This window comes from Mytilus galloprovincialis, chromosome 2 (genome assembly GCF_965363235.1).
Source record: "Mytilus galloprovincialis chromosome 2, xbMytGall1.hap1.1, whole genome shotgun sequence".
Classification (NCBI taxonomy): Eukaryota; Metazoa; Mollusca; class Bivalvia; order Mytilida; family Mytilidae; genus Mytilus; species Mytilus galloprovincialis.
Window position 1 is genome coordinate 74,763,711 of NC_134839.1, and position 13,198 is coordinate 74,776,908.

The 13,198-nt window shown below is 31.9% G+C and overlaps 1 protein-coding gene across 2 annotated transcripts in view; it reads left to right on the top strand.

Annotated features, from left to right (window-relative positions):
* Window positions 1-13,198, top strand: part of LOC143064382 (uncharacterized) — a 36,945-nt gene that overhangs the window by 8,550 nt on the left and 15,197 nt on the right. Inside the window, exon 5 of one of the 2 annotated variants that reach the window (XM_076237164.1) lies at window positions 3,755-4,031. The exons of the other annotated variant lie outside the window; for it this stretch is intronic. Within the exon in view, the coding sequence (XP_076093279.1) occupies window positions 3,755-4,023 (269 nt within the window). The 3' untranslated portion in view covers window positions 4,024-4,031. Of the gene's footprint in view, window positions 1-3,754; window positions 4,032-13,198 lie in introns of those variants that run through there. 2 annotated transcript variants of the gene reach the window in all.

Below are 13,198 nucleotides of genomic sequence, written 5' to 3' on the forward strand. Positions count from 1 at the left end.
TCCGCTATATAGATGATGTTCTCTCACGAAAAAAATACAAAATTTGGTGACTTTAATGAACGAATCTATCCCGTCGAACTAGAGATAAAGAATACTACAGAAACAGTTAAGTCTGCTTCATATCTTGAATTACATCTATAAATTGACAATGAGGGTCGGTTGAAAACAAAACTTTACGACAAAAGAGATGATTTCAGCTTCCCAATTGTGAACTTTACATTTCTATGTAGCAACATTCCATCAGCGCCTGCATACGGAGTAAATATTTCCCAATTGATACGATATTCCGGGCTTGTATTTTTTATCATGATTTTCTTGATAGAGGATTGCTGCTCACAAGGAAGCTAATAAACCAAGAGTTCCAAATGGTGAAGTTGAAATCCCTTCGTAAATTTTACGGACGCCATCACGAGTTGGTTGACCGTTATGTAATAATCGTTTTACAGATGATATCGGATATGTTCATTATGTCGTAACTACAATACTCTTCCCTTTTCACGAATCTGTTCTACCAAATTAAACTATTCATCGGATTTGTAATAACATAAGCAACACGACGGGTGGTCCGAGTACACAGTTATTTCGTAGTGCATTTCTTTTAGACAATAAATGAAAATTAAAAAAATCCCACCTGCGCTTTCTCAGTAATATTTTTACAGTGTGTTGTACTACTTTTGGGATAAATTATATCAAAATTATAGAAAACTTCATCAGCTCTAACTCAAAATATGGACAATTTTATGTTAAGGGGGTCTTGAAATCTTTGACAGCTTCCGAAGTGCTAATTTTTTACCTTTTTCAGCTGAACCTAATCACTACTTTACATTAATATTTATGACCCAAATTTTTTTACAGTGTCATTTCACCCCCCAACTTGCTATATGAGGCATAAAACATGGAGAAATAAATTTGGAAGGGGTATAACAAAAATTGGCAAGTAACACACTGTCCACACTAAGGACTATATTCGGACAACGAAAATCAAAGGACGATAACTGTGTACTCGGACCGGGTGCCACATGTGGAGCAGGATCTGCTTACCCTTCAGGATCACATGAGAACACCCCTAGTTTTTGGTGGGGTTCGTGTTGCTTAGTTTTTAGTTTTCTATACTGTGTATTATAAACTTATTTTTGTGTGTTTGTCTTTTTCATTTTTAGTCATGGCGTTGTCAGCTTATTTTCAATCTATGAGTTTGACTGTTCCTCTGATAATTTTTGTTCCTCTGGTATATTTTGTCCCTCTTTCCTATTTTCACATATTTAGATATCAACGAAAATTTTTATTTAATTTCTGTCACAAATCCTATCTGTTTGTCATCATTTAGATCAGAGCCTATAGATATGCAAAATTTTATGCATTTTTCAAAATACGTTTGTACCTGTTACAGTCAGGCATTTTATATATTGACTAATTTTTGGATGCAATTTACAAACTGCATAGAAAAATTTATAAAAATTCTGAGCTATTGAAATTATTGAACAACGGAACAGTTTTGCTTCTGTTTGAATTTTGATTTTTCAAAAATTTCGTTTGTTTAAAAAAAAGTATAACAAAAATGCTCAAAGACAAGATCAAAGGGGAAGTCTATAACAACTGAAAACATCAAACGCTATCAATGAACTGAACAAGTCACGGGAAAACAACTGCCGGATAATCCTGACTTGGTACAGAGATTTTTAGAAGAAAATGGTGGGTTAAACCTGGTTTTTATAACTACCTAAGCCTCCCTCCCACTTGTATAACAATTGTGTATAGTTCCATTATTACCATTCATTATTAATTGAAAAAGGAAGGCATTTTAAAATTCCTCGCGAAGAGAGACTTTGCAAAAAATGCAAAGTACTAGATGATGAGAAACATTTCTTAATAAATTGTTCTCATAATTCAAATATTAGATTAACATATTTTAATTGCATTAACAGAGAAAGTAATTCATTTGCTAATCTCACTGACAATGACAAAGTTATATATATACTTAACCCATCAACACCAACACAAGTGAATAAACTAGGATCCTTTATAAAAAAGTCAATGGAACTGAGGACAGGGGACCCTTTAATATTTACCTGAATTTGTGTATATATATTGAGTTACTTAGTTATTGTCTCTATTTGTTTTTGTTGTTGTTATATGTCACAAACTGTATAGTTTATATGGCAATAAAACTTTGAATTGAATTGAATTATGTTGACAGACATAGGTAAGTAACACAAACAGACATGATAGGTATAAATGTATCATAAATAGAGAATTCTAATATGACGTGCTTCTTTCGCTTTGTGAATAAACCCATGCTCTAAATCTAATAAAATTTGTTTGCACATGCGTATATTGACTACTGCAAAAATAATGAATTTTATCAAATTGTCATGCATTTTATATATTTCCTTAATTTAACACTTCCAAACTCTTAAATGATGCACATGTTGTTACTAATTCATTAGTTATTACTGTAATGTGTTGCATTTGAAAATTGACATATTTGATATGACAACCGTTCATGCTGGCTTTTCAAACACCTCCATCTGAAAAATCACATTGCCAGTCGTTTGCTGGTTTACAAACAAAAAAGGGAGGTTCATGGAAGAGCATACACAAACACGCTACACTTATAACAATCGGACATATAAATTGCCCTAATTGTCCTAATCAGAATCGAAATAATTGATCCAAGCTAATACTTTATTGTAGTTTTAACATGGGTAGGCATTATATTCGTGTTATTTTAGCCCTCACTATCGCTCGGCCAAAAATAATCACGAATATAATGCCTACCCAAGTTAAAACAACAATAAAGTATAGCTTACATCAATTATTTCTTAACTAGCAACAAGAACTATGTAAACATACAAGGCAACTGACTATAAAAATTTCAAACAAACATACAAATCAACGGTGTGTGAATGTTTCCAGCAACGCGTCACGCGGAGGAAAAATAATTATCTAAGCTACATGTAGTTCTAAAGTCTGAAATAAACTTCTTGGTGCCTGTAAGTTTGGAACTTGCTGAATTCTAAACTTGCTGAAACGAGTTAAGAACTTTTTGAGGTACCTTGCTGATGGGAATAAATGAAATGAAGATGAACAACTTCTGTCATGCTTCTAATTGTCAATCAAAACAAATACCCATTATCTTCCCTACTTGTATTTTTAAACATAGTAATTTTTTTTAATTTGCTAGATTTGTTCATAAACAAAATGAAAAATAAAATTGGCACTGGCCCTTTTTTTTTTAAACGTTTTTTCTGACCAATTCATTTCATTAAATCATTTAATCCTGATATAATAAAATTTAGTACTGATTTTTAACAAGTGTTACATTCATACGTACCATCATCAGGTTGTCTGCAAATTGATATTATACAATTAAAGCCTTTGTTTGAGGTCCGATATAGCATAATATTGACCTCAACCAAAGGCTATAACTGTTATTTCATTAATCAACAACTATATCATGAACAATGCAAATTTACAATTTTCTAGAATATATTTTTTGTAACAAGCTACACGTATATCTTGTGAAATGTACTGTTTTTAGTCATTTTTGGTTCATTTGGATAAATCTTCTTTCTTTCATGTAATTTGAGGGACTGATATCCACCTTTTTAATTTCGATGACCGTCATGCTCCGATCGGTTATCGATAGAACGATTATACTTCTATCAATTTTTTTAAACTGACTGTAATGAATGATATAAAAGTTTAAACGGATATATTTACTCATTGCATTAATATGTTCAATATTTTGTAGGTACAGCTATGTCTAACCTTAAAATGATTGTGGTACGCATGCTCCTAGGTGAAATTTATGTTACCAATGTTGCATACCCATTCCAAAGACCACCCTGCAAACAGTGTATACCTGGTAATATTGATACGTGTAACAATTCGGCTCATAAACAGGACATGTTTGACTCTGTCATGGCGGCTCTTGATGGAAAGCATAGAGAATTCATAACTTATGAACAAAACAGATGTTCTAGTTATCCAGAATATATAATAACTTATAAAAGAGAATGATAACACGATATTTATGTGGAGAAATTTGACTATCTTAACATGATAATTTATGTTTTTGTTGTTACAGAAGTGTGAAATACTTTGTACAGCACTGGACTATACAGTAAAGCACACGCATATATGTATAATTATTATCAGTTAAAGTAAAATACTGTTAGAATTTGCCAATTTTTCGAGAATGTCTTTTAATGCATTGTGACATTTACATAATTACCAGCCCACTGAAACTTATTATTTACACTTATATGGAGTATTTAAAAATGAACTTGTATTCATACATTGAAATGTTCATTAACTCTTTCATTAATAATATATTAAGAACTATTTCAGTTCCGATTAATCTACAAGTAACTAAAAAGTTAATTTGACCTGTTGATATAATTTGTAATGCATTTTTTATTATCTAATGTTTACTTATTTAAGTATAACATTAACGGTGCCAGTTTCCTGCACCAGATGCGCATTTCGACAATACATGTCTCTTCAGTGATGCTCGTAGCCAAAATATTTGAAATCCAAAGCTTATATAAAAAATTAAGAGCTATAATCCAAAAGGTCCAAAAAGTATAGCCTAATCCGTGAAAGGAATCAGAGCTTTGCATGAGGGAGATACATTCCTTAATTTATAATGATTTCTAACAATTTGTAACAGCAAATTTTAACAAGACAAACATCCGTATTTTCATGCCGGTACCGAAGTAATGGCTTCTGGGATGGTGATACCCTCGAAGACTTACAGTCCACCAGCAGAGGCATCGACCCAGTGGTAGTAATAACATTAACGGTAACGGTAACAATTTTCCTGCACCAGATTCGCATTTCGACAATGCATGTCTCTTCAGTGATGCTCGTAGCCAAAATATTTGAAATCCAAAGCTTATATAGAAGATGAAGAGCTATAATCCAAAAGGTCCAAAAAGTAAAGCCTAATCCGTGAAAGGAATCAGAGCTTTGCATGAGGGAGATACATTCCTTAATTTATAATGATTTCTAACAATTTGTAACAGCAAATTTTAATAACACAAAAAATCCGTATACTGTCTACTGGGCTGGTGATACCCTCGGGGACTTACAGTCCACTAGCAGAGGCATCGACCCAGTGGTAGTAATAACATAAAGGGTACCAATTTTCCTGCACCAGATGCGCATTTCGACAATACATGTCTCTTTAGTGATGCTCGTAGCCAAAATATTTGAAATCCAAAGCTTATATAAAAGATGAAGAGCTATAATCCAAAAGGTCCAAAAAGTATAGCCTAATCCGTGAAAGGAATCAGAGCTTTGCATGAGGGAGATACATTTCTTAAACGGACACATTTTTATCTTCATCTTCACCCTGGTAGGATCCATAAGTACATTGATGACTTTACGTCGGTGCATCGCAAACAGACCGTGACTTAAAAGGTTACACTTCTGTTTTAATAGCAAAAATTAGAAATATGAAGTAAATTTTATTATCTTAAAATCATTTTATACGTTTCTGTTGTTACAGTAAAGCGAAACTATTTGTACAGCACTGAACTATACAGTGAAGTATACGCATTCATGCATATTAAAAGTTGAATAACTGTTAGAATTTGCCGACTTTTCGAGAATGTCTTTTAATACTCACTATGTATATATATTATTACTTAGTGTTCCAATGTATGCACGTTTTTTACTAGTCATTCATGACTTTGTTTACATAAATTGTCATCCTGCCTTTTTAACTTAAACTCCTACCCTGCCTTTTTTTCTACTTCTATCGAAACTCCCCTCCCCACCCTCATAAAAAAACTTCTATGCGACCGATATTTTTGCCGAAATTAGTGAAAAGTTTTTGTCTACCATGATTTCATACGGTTTTTCCTTCGATAGAAAGTTTTACACATGCCCATAAGCGCGTCTGGCGTAAATATAAATTTGTTATCCTGGTATCTATGATGAGTTTATTATTAGTTAGATCTAGGGTTAAAGAAAATGGATTTGTTTGCAAATAAGTTTTTTGTTGGTCCGATAAAAATTCAACTTCTTGATAAAAACAATATTTTCCTGAAAAAAAACCCGTTAAGATCGGCACTCATACAGTCTTTCGTATTATATCTACAAAACGTAATGTATTCTTGAAAACAGTCGACCACCTTTTTGTGTAAAACCGTAGATACTTTTATTTCTGTTAAGTTGGTTAAAATGTTTTATTATTTTGTCGCCCTTCAAAAAATTAGACACCCTTTTTTAGTATTACTTGTTCCTTTCTGATTGGTTATTGTTAACTTTGTACAACTAAACTACATCTTTTTTCGTTCGATAAACACATCAACCCAAGATTCTCTGCAAATACAATAATCGGATTGTGGAATATTCGTATAGAAGAAGATATCATTCATAGTTAACAGCACTGTTACGGAATAAAAAGGATTTAATGCCTTCATTTACCTTATGTAATCAGTAGTTGCATTGACAGATGATGGTTACGATTTGACGAAGGTGACCCCATGGCATTTTACGGATTATCGATATATTGATTAGTTAATGCAGCCATTCCACAAACGCCTCAATCGGCAAAGGAGCGAAATGTCTAAAAAATCCATTTATTTCAGTGGGCCAACAATTCCAACACCACTCTTTGAATTCCTTTAATCGCATGCAAGTCCTAGAGATTAAAGATCATTGAACAGAACATTCACTGTAATAGCGTGTGTTCAATATTGTCAATTCCAGACAATCCGATACCTATAATGTTTGCTGGTTGCTTGTTCTCTATAAACTCTAGTGATTTACACATATATCTTAAGACCCAATACATACTCACATATCTCATGTATATTCTTAAATGATGTTTCTTGTCTAGTCCACAATGTTTTTTTATGCCGGAGGTCATGGTGAATCTTGAACATTTATTATTCATTTGACTTTCCTTCGCCAGTCGCGATTTTATTAACGAAGAATGGTTTGACTGTTTAATCAATTAGAAAAATATATTCCTTACCTATTAAATATTAGATATTTAAATTAAAATATGATGCAACATTTTAAAGTTGATTACAATGGTTAATATTTTATTCAAATACATTATTTTTTTTTCATTTAATTTGTATGATTTTCCTTGAAAGGATCGGGTTTTTTTGTCTATTGATTAACTTTTTATTTCACATATATAATGAAATTTGTTGAAATTTAACTTTAATAATTTTCCAATTCAATCTGTATAAACACTCTTTTTTATTTGAGTAGACTAATTATTTTTTGAATTCATCATTTTATATCTTTATTCTCTATTTTATAATCAATATGTTCATAATTCATATGCAATATTTTTTAATGTGTGACAGGTGCATTAATTCTGGGAATAGAAATGAAGTCAAGGGGTAAAGTCTGCAACTACATATATAACGTCCCGCAGATAGTGGCGTTTTGCGGGAATTCGAACGCTTAACGATGCGCCAAGAGTTAACTCCCTTGAAACTGTATCGGATGCCCTAAACTAATGTAAATATTGGCTTTTATTTGAAGAACTGGAACCCATGACGTCAAACTCAATCATCTATAGGGGAAATTACTGAAGTAAAAAGAAAACAAAATATGAAAAATTACTTAAATCTGACAACTAATGACCGTAACTCTGAAACGGCAAACCAGGTAAAAATCCGAATTATAAAGTAAAGTGTTGGTGCAATCAAGGCATGCTGGAGTAAGTTGTCGATATGTGAAAATGCATTAATTGTAACAATCAAGTCCTATACTCTGAAGGTTAACAAATTTCAGTTAAGGTTTGAAGCATTATCAGTATACACATTTTTCTAAACTGAATGTTTACATTAAGTACCAATGTACACAAGTAGGAGATATAGTTTTAAAGCTGTTGATAAAATCTGTTTCTGTCTTTAAGGAGGGAAAATGTAATCTTGTGCAGTTTATCATAAATAGTGATAAAATATGTTTCTGTCTTTAAGGAGGGAAAATGTAATCTTGTGCAGTTTATCATAAATAGTCATCATAGATTCAAGACGCACAAGACTCATCAGAAGCGCTAGAATCAAAACAGCCAAATCAAAATTGACAGCAGAAGTTCAAAAAGTTGTGCTATTGCCATCTATGCGTAGAGAAACAATTAAGTGTTTTGAATTATTTTTACACAGCTATTAACAGGTCAGGACGGATATGCTTACTTTTCGGCTGGTAATAACCAATCTTTCTCATTTAATCAAAAACTGAGGGAAATGTGATCGAAATGTAGAAAAAATAATTTTCTTCAGATGCTGGAAGTAGTGATTCCAAACCCGACATTTTCAATCAATCGAAAACAATCACATACTATCCAGAATAATTACAGTAACAGTAAACCGAAAGGCTGGACAAGGTTTAGAAAGGTAAATATTTTTCAATGTAGCATTTGGTTATGTTTATAGAGCTAGACGATAACCGTAAAGTTAACGATGTTTTAATGTTATGTTTTAATTTTGGTCCCCAATGCTCTTTCACTTCGTACTTTATTTGGCTTTTTAACTTTCATGGATTTGCGCGTCACTGACAAGTCTTTTGTAGACGAAACGGGCGTAAACACAAAATTTAATCCTGGTATCTATGATTAGTTTATTAGGTCTTTCCACCTTTCCGAACTGAGGTCAAGGTCATAGGTTAATTGGACGTTCTAGATTTTGACCTTTTCTTCAAATTCATATTTAGACATCATAAAGTCATAGGAACTGACATATCAACTGAATTTTTAATATTTTCACATCAAAATATGTTGTAAGTGGTGGAAAGACCATCAATGGTTCTCTGAACAATTGGTTTTTAATTTTATTTGTTATCCATGTTTGAATATACTCAATTTTGTTTTACCAATTACAGAAGATAAATTAGTCGAATAATTTAAAATTTTAGTTTTGTTTTTAATGGCATAAGGGCTTTTCACACGTAGCATTTTGTTATAAGAATGAATTAAAATAAACTAACCTTCTAAGCTACAAATATTAATTCAATGGGGTTTACCAATGAAAGCTTACACCATGTCTAACTGAATAGAAAAAGTAGTTTTACATTCTGTGTATTCTTATCTTAAACAGAAAAGTATTTATAAAAATAAAAGACAACGAGGGACGAACAGAACATTATAAACGTTTTAACACATGGCAAGAGTAAAATATCTTTGTTCTTACTGTGCTATAATCTGGATAATGCACAGCAAAGGTGTGCATTAACTACCTCAGATATACTGCACAGTTCAAATCTATTTTTACCTTTAGGGCGGTTCCCGGATTTTGAAAGGGGCGTTATTCTGTCAAATAAAAAAAATATATCACCTCGTGTAGCGAGACTAAAGACAATATTGAAGATTTTAAGATAAAACACGATACTTTGTCCAAAACCAGGGTAAACGACCCGTTCGCCCCCACCCCCGAATCCGCCATCTGCCTTGAAATTACGACAAAGTTGAACTTCGTACAAACATCGTAGTTTCAAAATAGGTAAAAAGATAGGTTTCTCATTCCTTTATATTTTTTTTTATCTAACCTAGGACATAAACTATTTTATTATATTTTGTGTTCAACGTAAATCTAAATCAGTGTTTTAAAGTTAGAAAGATAGTTTAACAATTTTTGGTAATTTCTGCCAAAAAAGAAATGTATCTAAGATTATCCGAATAAAAGAAGGGAGTAAAGGGTTTAGAAAGAGAAACGTATTTTCTGTTTATTTAACATTTTAAATTTAGGTAATACAACATCTTCCTCGGTTCTTTTAAACATATCATTGAGGGAAAGAAATTCAAAAGCAATTGATCTTATTAAAACTCAGTAACCCTTGCAGTTATGTTTTTGTTCATACGCTGATTTGAAAGTACACAATTTATCAAAGTCTTAATCGTCACCAATTAAATAAAAATTGGGAATAAATTAACGGAAACGATTAAAAAACATATACCATTAAATGGCTATTTTAGAATGAGTATAAATATAAAAAAAAGATTAATATAAAACTTACCAAAGTCGTATTTCCCCCTTTCTTTACCCTACAAGAAACTTTCCTAGGACCCGTGGATTGCAGAATAACGTCCACATTTCTAAAACGTTCACGTAAATTAATTACGTCATGTGTTAAAAAAGTTATTGGCCAATCAAAATCAAAACTCCTACGTCTTTCGGATTATTGGGTCATCTCGTGCTGTGCAGATTAAATGACATATACCGACTTGCTTGGTCAATAACTATAACTTATTGTTGTACGAGAAGAACATGTAACAAACGATGCAAACCCACCAGAACTTATTTTCTTGGATCCTGTAACCTCTTGTCAAAAACACACAAAGGAAGGCACCTGTAGTTTTAATCCATCCTTGATTAAGAAATTAAAGTTTTTGCTCAGACATTGTCCTACGCCCATTCCATTTCGTTTCATTTTATCGACTTATACCACAAGATGTACATGAAAATGCACGAAGATCTAACATAAATGTAGGACTCTTTATTATCCCGGTTTTTACAAGTTTTTTTTTTAAATATTTTTTATATTAGTATATTCGTATCTTTATAAAACAATTTCATATTCAGTCTTGTTTTAAAGTTAGAAAATTAACTGTTTTGATGGTAATTGACGTTGATGGTGTCTTAGGTTACATACACAACAGGCATTTGTAATTCCGATATTGTACGATATATTATCACATGGCTGGATACAGTTTATTAACGGGGATTAATATAAAAAGACACGAAGGGTGTCATTATTGGAGCGGGTGTTTATTTTTCGAAAAGAAAATTTTGGAGATATTGATTGGCTCCTTTAATTTATTTAATTCCTTTTTTAAATTTTATTTTATGATTTTAAAATTGTGCTTACATATATGACATAGGAGAATAATATATCAAGTTGAAATCCAATGAAACAAAATATGTTTTCCAAACCGCTTTTGGCTTACACTTTTCTCAAATTATGTTAATTACTGAAATGTAAATAAAAAAAATTGTCATAGCAAAAACCATGAATTGACAGAAATCGATAGTATTACAGTAATCAACTTCAACGTGTCCATTTATCCAGTTTTTACAATGTACAGCTTGTGTCTATGCCCTTTTCCTATTTTTGGAAATAAAATATATTTGTATGTTTAAACTTACAAAGTAAGATATACTTTTCGAACTTTTATGACACCTGGAACGACAAAATCTAGAGGTAAGGGCTAATTTACGTTACACAACCATCATATAAAGGATATCGGACTATCCTGGATATATTGAAGGCATTAACAAACTTTACATTCAAAATCAGAAGGTAGATATGTATATATAGGTAGAAGGAAGTTTACCAACGTCAGTTCAGGTACAAAGTTTGAGTTATTAGTTAATTTCCTGAGGACGGCTCAGTACTAGTATATCTTTCACCGATCTCACGATTTCCAAGTAAGGTAATAAAAAAAAGGATGTATCATAAACAGGAACATAAAACCCTATATTTTCAAATTAATCATATTCAAATCAGGAATAAGTGAAAGGCACAAAATATATCATTTACAAAAAAGAAGGTACATTATATTTTCTTTTAAAATATATATAACTATATAATGCGAATTATTCACTCCATAAAAACATCCATAGAAACGCCACCCTAGAGAAACGAAAAATGTTTTTTTTTCGTTTTGAATTTTACTCGGAGTTCAGTATTTTTGTGATTTTACTTTTTGTGCATTGGAAGGGGAAATCCAATGTATTTAATGAAAGTAGTCGATGCAATATTCTCCATCCTTGAAAATAAATAAAAGCATCGATATCTCGCTTATTATATGAGAATACGGGTGTATCATTGTTTTCAAAACTTTGAATTTACGAAATGAGAAGTAAATTGTGCTTCAGATTACCTTATCTCTACTATACAGAACTTTTGGCGATCTAGACCACTTGGACACCTCGACTGAACCAAAAATTCAGCTTTTGATGGTCTAGTGTTCCTTTTTGTCTCTTATAATAATTTTAAGAATGGCATTAATAACTATTTATGTTTTTATGATATATGTATACATTTTATTCCATGTGAGTATTAATGGCGAGACTTCAATAAATTTATCTATCTATATATCAATCTAATAGACGTATTTACACGTGTATGCAAATTTGTCCGCCATTACAAAAAAATCATACAGGTTCCCGTAAATTTTGACAGAATAATTCAAAACATTTGACGTCACAACTAAAAAGTGATTGTTGCTTGACGTCTTAAGGTTAATCGGAGATGATATAAGGTCATTCGGAGGCACACTACCAAAAGTGTAAATACGTTTATTAAAAACCGATCTCTCATGGCTCCAGTTTTCTGTTATGTCGAGATGAATGATTTGCAGACTGATAATAATATCTTAGCATATTTTATTACCTGACTAGTCATTCCGACAGAAAATAATGTCTTCGCGTATTTTGTTACCTGGCGTGTCCTTCCCAAGGAAATTGACAATACTTTCACAGCATTCGTAGGAGTGCAGCGTTGAGCAATGATCCTAAAGTCCTAAACGTGATAAATCTGATTCCGACCATGACGAACTTACTATACCAAGAACTATAAACAAAAATCCTACTTGTATTATAAAAATGGTAAGACGAACATGCAATGGAAACTCAAAAAAGTTTTCAGTTCCTTTTACCAGAGCGTCTGACCAGGACATCGACTTTTCAACAGTTGCCATGTCCTGAAAGAATATCAATCGGTACACAAGGAACTATATATATATATATAAATACCTTTATCGCATTCATTTCATCTACAAAATTTAATTCAACCCTTATTACCTGTAATAAAACGACTAGATATATCAATTCTTTTTTAATTGAACGGAGACTAATTTTCAAACTTATATATGCATACGGAATGATCATACGAAACATTGATGAAAAACTCAGAGCAAATATGACGGCTTAATCATAACCATGGAACGAGATTCAGTCAATCACGAAATTTACGTTAACATACTTTTAAACAATCATGTAATGAAGATAATATTTCGAAATGATTCAAAATAGAACAAAGTTTCAAATAATATTGTCGTTGTATGTAAGTCAACATACAAGAACATATCATTTGACAAGGATGAGATTTTGGCGAATCATAAGTCCTTCATGGCTTCAATGAACATTAAATTGAACAGCAAATCGGAGGACTTAACTTGTTTTTATTGGATATCCAAGCTTCACACAATTTCGTACCAACCACT